This window comes from Mycteria americana, chromosome 4, assembly GCF_035582795.1.
Source record: "Mycteria americana isolate JAX WOST 10 ecotype Jacksonville Zoo and Gardens chromosome 4, USCA_MyAme_1.0, whole genome shotgun sequence".
Classification (NCBI taxonomy): Eukaryota; Metazoa; Chordata; class Aves; order Ciconiiformes; family Ciconiidae; genus Mycteria; species Mycteria americana.
This window is the reverse complement of record NC_134368.1, coordinates 14,812,733-14,819,701: the sequence shown is the minus strand read 5'-3', so window position 1 is coordinate 14,819,701 and position 6,969 is coordinate 14,812,733. Positions and strand designations below refer to the sequence as shown.

Genomic DNA, 6,969 nt, shown 5'->3' with positions numbered 1-6,969 from the left:
TCAAGCAAATCAGATGCAGACCTGAAGTCTTGGGAGAAAGCTAATTTAGGTCTCATTTGGCCAAAACTGAGGCAGCTGCAATGTCAATAGTAAGTACATTTTTACTGTGAGATCTATTTAATTAAGACAGATTATGGCATGTTATAGTGTGCATATGCGGACATCTATACCTCTAACAGCCCTTGTGATCTAAGGAGGTGTCTTCTTTCACATGATGTCCACCTAAAAGACAATTTCTCTTGAGTTTCTCCATTCTAGATTTTCAATCATTGAGCAACAGCACTGGAAAGCAGAGGAAGACGCTTACCCATCAATTTGTTTCCTTTATTTCACAAGCTTTGAATTCAGAAATTGAACCACGACTAGTAGATCTTGATACGGTAGAGTAAGTAAAAATGCATGTGATTACAAAGGAAAAACTTTGTACAAAAAACTTTAAAAATCCGACAGCAACTTGGATTATCTGTAAGTACCAAAAATCTCATGCAGAAGGAGAGCACTACTGCCCAGGTGGAGAAATCCCTGCAGGGGTGGCAATGGCATTGGTATGTATAAATTATGGCTCTGTCTAAAACGGAAACAAGAAGGACACAGACTTGGAACGTACTGAGTGGGAACAGACAGATGCTACAGAGACCATTTGTCATTACGTGTCCCGATGATTTTCTGTGTCTCAGAGAAGTGCTTCTTGGGTCTATAATAAATTAAAGATGAAACAGAAGCTGCCTATACTACTCTACTGCATACTTTCAAGATGGCCATTTTCTTCCTTCATAAGTGTTTTTGGTGGTGTTTCTCAAATACAGACATTAATCTTGGCATTGTGTCTAGTCAATTCTTGGCAACGTGTTCTAAAGGGACTCACTTACAGAATGCAACTTGCATAAATAACTCAGTAACATGCATTAACTACTCTAATACAGCGAAAGGGTGCAAAGGAACCATCATTCAGTTACGAGACGAAGCTAAAACCTGTAGTCACTAAAGGGCAATGGAAGCACCATGCTTTAAGGTGACTATGGCATGAAAGCACAATTGTGAGGCAAGTAGTTCCAAGCAAACACACCACACTATTATCACCTCTTCCTATACAAAAAAAAGAAGGACATTTCATTTTTTATTTCCATTAGTACCAAATAAAACTGTGGGTTCGATAACACAGATATTGAAGGGAACGGACATCATTCCCATGATCCTTCATCCTCATCTTTCTGTCCATCATCATTTTTCAGCCAAGACTGGTAATATTAGAGCGACCACCAGGAGGTGCCACGATGCGGTGGCCAGTACGGCGTGGGTTATTGTCATCTATCTGAGCTCCTGCAACAACAGAAAATCAGGAAACAAAGCTATGAGAAGGAAAAAACCATCAGCGGGGAGATTTTACCTGGCTCGTTCCAGCTATGTGCCCCTCACATCACCATCAGCTGGTTTCTTTTGAGCCAGACCCCTGACTGAAGTGCTAAACCGACCTTCAAGGCACATTTGTGTGCCTAGCTCCGGTTGTCTTCAATGAGAAGTGTAGTATCAAATGTTTGGGATCAGGCTGATGCTCACCCTACATGGGGAATTGTTTTCCACTGACTTGAAGAAGAGCCCATGCAGGGATGACAGCCTACAGACTGGGTTCCCTTGGCGAGATCAGACTCTGACAGAAAGTACTACTGTTGTAACTACAAAAAACCTCCAAAAACATGTATGTGCAGAGTGGATTTTTCAAACCTGCCTCATTGATTCAGAATACCTGTCCCTACCGAGTCCATGGGTGAACAGTACAGTAAATCTGATGCTAGCGATCATAAATCCATGAGGAAAGGAGCACTGAGCTGATGTAAACTCACACCCACTTCAAACTGTGTTTTGAAATGTTGAAAGGTTAAGCTTAAGGTGACAGCAAGCTTTCTGCCAGGCTAAATATTGTCTGATGACTCTCAGCTTCCTAAAGGCAACGTAAGACTACCATAAAAGTGCAGAATCATTTTTAAATTTAGTCTCTGGTTCTGCGTAATTTCCTAAGAACACAGTAATGTGTGTTTGCCTGATTCGGATCAAATTCGTACCACTAGGTGCCTTGGTAGTACCCAGATCCGGCAGTGGACTGTGAAACCACAGCTTCAGATGCTTATGAAAATCCCACTTATTGGTTATTATTATTAGAGGTCAAATTTCTAAGCACGTTTTTTGCTTTATATAGCTTTATGTATCTGTATGTGCTCACCATGGCCCCAGGTGTAATACAAAAATACACTTCAACTCACTAGAAGGGTTTTTAAAATATTTGCTCTCCTTGGGCTTTCTTCCAGAAGTTTCATTTAGTTTCTAAAGACAGGATCTGTCAGGGAGGAAAACTCTACCATTGGCTCCCACAGGGGATAAAACCCAGTGACTTTCATAACATCATAAGGAGCCACTTATTTACCAATTGGGCTGTAGACTTTTGAAGGATAAGGATTTGACACACTTGTAATTGTCTTCAGATGACAAGAATTATTTCCAACAACCCCAAAGGATGATCTTCCATTCTGTTTCTTATGTACCATGGAAAATGTTTTGGGCACAAAGACAAGAAATACTCTAATCTGCATACGAATAGCTTCTGCACATGGTTTTCCGTCGTGGACAAGGACAGTTGGTTTCCATGTCCAGCAATTTCTGGTGATGCAGCAAGAAAGAAATCTGAGATGTCTGAGCCACAGGGGTTGCACCAGACCCAAGTCCCGTCAGCTGTACATACCAGCAAGGCGCATCATCAGTCACAGCAATCAGAGACCTCAGCTAACTGTAACGGGCCAGGTAAATAGTATTAAAAGACTGCATGCAGAGAAAAATTTTAGACTGCAAACATTCTGAATGTTTGGCAATTTGTAAAATATTCCTAGGGAAAGAATGTATAAAAACGTATATATACATACATATATATATATATATGTAATATATATGTGTGAATATATACATATGTGTATATATATATGTAAGTATATGCATGTATGTGAGTATATATAATCCTTTCATATTTGATTAAAGAAGTAATTATAATTGAAATCTATCACCAATAATCCATACTCATGGCTTTAAAACATTTCTGATGAGGCAGGCTGACTTACCTGATAAGCTAAAATTGGATTGATGGAGGTTTCTGATTGGTGGGGGCTGGTTTTTGGCAGGGGAGGATTTAGTTGAGGGTGCAGGAGTTGCATATTTTGGTGTAGCTGGGATTTCATACACAGGCCCATCATACATTCCTCTGGAGACTCCTTGCAGTCCTCCCACCTAGATCAAGGGGAGAATAAAAACCCAGACACTGAATGCTCTGATAATGCTCCCTAACGATACTCCTCCCTACATGCAGAGACCACTGAGCACAGAGCTAGATTCTGCATTAGCTGAAATAAAAACACATCTGCATTCTCATCAAAGCTACAGTCTGCTTTATATATAAAGGAAACTATAAAGCCTCCTCCCTCCGTTTTTTTATATATATAAAAATTATAAGAGAGAGATCCTTATTAGGCATCCTTCACAGTCAATGGGGGAAAATGGGATTCAAAAGAACAGATCTGACTTAAGATCTTTATTTTAAGTAATATCAGTCACCATCACCTCTTCTCTCTCCATTCAGAGGCTGTTCAGCAGGGCTGGTTCAGCTGCTGAATCCCACTCTGGTTGTTGCAAGACTGATACCCACTATACTGAGTGTAGCAATTTCACTCCTACCTGTATTCTCTCTGCTCCTCCCCTTCAAATATATCATTATCTTCATTAGAACTCATTGAAAAGTGGTGGCAATTTTTAAATTAAAATTTCAAAATTTTCCACTTCTTGTCATGAACTAGAAAAGCAGTTATACACTAGACTGTGGCATGGGACCCATCTTTCCTTATTTGTCAATAGAGTGTCTGTCATTTGAGCTCCGATTTCAGTTTGAGGTCTCTAGATTTTATCCCTCTACAGTTCCTGTAAGGAATATAAGAAAAGACAATCATAACAGCCTCACTGGCCTTAAAATCACAGGAATCTAGGAAATAATATTTTTTTAAAAACAGTTCCAGTTTTCAGGAGGAGCCTGAAGCCATTGAATTGCAGAATCCAAAGCTCATAAAAAAAGATCAGAAATCTGTGGCTTAAAAGATTATTATTTCAGAGCCATTTCCCCAACAGATTAACAGTGAAATTAAAATACCATATATGAAGGACACTATTCACAGGGGTTTGATCCAGCTCTTACAGAAATCAATGCCTTTTCCTTGCTTTCGGTGATGGGGACTTTGGGCTCAGAAGAGCCACCGTCTCGCAGGCTGAGCCAAAACTAATGCCCAGAAGGGAGCAGCTGCCGACGACAGCAATGAAACCATCTCACAGGGATCCACAAAGGCAGGAATTTATACTGCTGTCCCTGCGCGAGGAATATATTTAAACTGCTATCCTGTGCCGGTTGCAGCTCTGCAGCCCCTTGTTTGACATGTTTTTTCTATATTCCTCTGTCATGCACTGACATATTCAAATGGTGGCTGATATGACCATCACTGGGTTTTTCTAAATATTTCCTGTCGATAAAATTCGATAGTGGGAAAAGAAATGCGGACATGAATCTGTTCTCCCTTTCTCTCGGCAGGCAACAGAGGGAGCTGCAAGAGCAAAAATATCAGTCCTTTTCTTGGTCCTTTTGCAGACCTAAGTATCTAAAGGTAAGTATTTCCTAAGTATCTAAAATCAAAGGTCTTTCCCAAAATCCAGGCCCACTTGCAAGATGCATGTTACTTGGCCCAGTTACTTTTGTGCAAACTCCTGGTATAAGACACCACTCTCTGATATTTGTTTTTAAAGTGTCGTTTTCACTATTTAAATTATATTTATATAATTAATGTATACCTTATATATAATTAATATATAATTTATGTGTAATTTATACAGTTTAATATTATATTAATATATTACATTTATATAATTATTAGATTATAATAATCTAGTTTATATAGCACTCCCATGTGCTAAACTCTTGAGAGGCGAGTGTGAAGAGAAGGCCCATGTCATCTAAGTGGATAATGTAAAAAAAGTGTAATACTGATTAGTATTTTGCAAAACTTTTGCAGAGGCATTTGATTTTTACAGTGTCTTTTCTCATTAGAATAGCAGACCTTTTGTATCCTACAGCTTGGCAGAATTTGTGTAACAAATGACGAAAGATAAAATCCATCAAGTCGTTCCTAGACTTAATTTCAGCTGCCATCCCCACAGGCTATGATATATGCTTGGTTGAAGAAAATATGGGGGTTAGTCAATTTGTCTCGTTACCTGTCCTCACACAGTGAGTTTCTTGCTCAGTAGCAAAAAGCAATTTCCAAATAACCCCGAACTAGTGCCAAGCCAATTGGTTTTCAACAGAGGAGCACTGATAAAATTCAAAACCAGAAGTGACCCAGTCTTAATCTTGGTCATTTCCCAAGCTTGTTATTACAACAAAAGTTTTCTGAGCTGTGAATGCTGCTATACTCAGCTCAGCAAATGCACCAACAACAGTTCAGAGATGCCAAATATAATGAGTACCTCTGGCTTGCATGCTTTTCTTCTCTGCAGTGTGGCTGTTCAGTATGCAAAGCTTAGTAACAATTTAAAATTCTGTTTTTCTTCTGGCTAACTCGCCTCCCAAAGAAGCTTTATCTTTTTCCTGAATTTTAAATAAAAGTAAATTCTATCACTATTCCACCTCCCTTCAAAAGACTGCACAGGTGGATATAAGGCAATTATGCCCAACTGGCAATTATATGCTCTACCCACTGAAGCTCATGGTGTTAATTAAGTTACATCAGTTCACGCTTGCAGAGGAACCAGTTTTTTGGTCACATTTTGAACATGTCGCATATAGTCCATCTGATATGGACTCATCTTAGCACAATAATAATAAAAAACCATGTGCTACTGTGGTTCCAAGAGTGTATGGCTATAAAGAAGATTAAATAATATCTGACATTACCTTATTCCTGATTTTGATGCGCTGGTAAAGATATTCAGGGAAAGGTTTGCGAGGGATGAAGCGGCCCATTCCCTTATTTACGTGCAGATTTCCATCTTCAAACACAATCTTCCCTTGGCTTATGACCACAAGCGGGGCACCATGGCACTCCATTCCTTCAAAGATGTTGTACTCAACGGCCTGGGGATCAACCAACATATTCACTGCAAGTTTGGTACAAGATCTCTTTCAGTTAGTAACTTATAATCTGTACTTGTAGTCATATTTTTAGACAACTGCCTTTAAGAGGTGCATAAAATGGTTTTGTCTGAAGGAAAAGCAAAGCATCATGATATGAAATGATTTAAAAGAATCTCTGATCAGACTTTCCTGGATCAGACCTTTCCTTTCCGTGCTCACTTTCCATCAGGGCTTTATCTCATTTGTTTTTGAGGACCTTCCATATTTATCCAGAGCCTCTAGAAGTGCGATAGCCTTAATAAGAAGGAAAATTGTGACTCAGCTGCCAGATACACAGAGGACGTGGTCCCACCATGCATGTGCTGTGACTGTATAATGGGACTTCAAAGGGGCCAGCACACATATTTCTGTCTGAAAAAGCCCAGAAAGGACCAGGAAAGCCTGAGTCCAAATGGGAATGACTGTCAAAGGACAGGTGATTATTACTTTCTTGAAAATACAGAGAGATCCCAAGATAAAGAAATAAAAACTGAATCACCTCAACTTACTTTTTAAAGGTTTCTAAAGGTTTATGCCTTTTTAATATAAGCCATATTATTGGATTTCCAGTAAAACTTTTGGAAGAATTCCCCAATATGAAAGACCAAAGCACTGAACAGTAAGAGAACAACTTTGAAATTCACAACACATAAGATAAAACCTGTCACAGTCAAAATCAAAGCAACTGTGAGATACTGGTACTCTGCACTAAGGGCAGGGAAATATGCGGCAAAGCTTTGGAATTATATAGAAAATCCCAGCTGTGAAGCTGCTCAGAG

At 39.3% G+C, this 6,969-nt stretch overlaps 1 protein-coding gene across 1 annotated transcript in view; it reads right to left on the bottom strand.

The window, feature by feature from the left end:
• Window positions 1-310: 310 nt before the first annotated feature.
• CRMP1 (collapsin response mediator protein 1) overlaps window positions 311-6,969 on the bottom strand; it is a 48,700-nt gene continuing 42,041 nt past the window's right edge. Inside the window, exons 12-14 of the mRNA XM_075499726.1 lie at window positions 5,972-6,151; window positions 3,105-3,270; window positions 311-1,320 (exon numbers count right to left, since the gene is read on the bottom strand). Of these exons, the coding sequence (XP_075355841.1) occupies window positions 1,229-1,320; window positions 3,105-3,270; window positions 5,972-6,151 (438 nt within the window). The 3' untranslated portion in view covers window positions 311-1,228. The remainder of the gene's footprint in view (window positions 1,321-3,104; window positions 3,271-5,971; window positions 6,152-6,969) is intronic.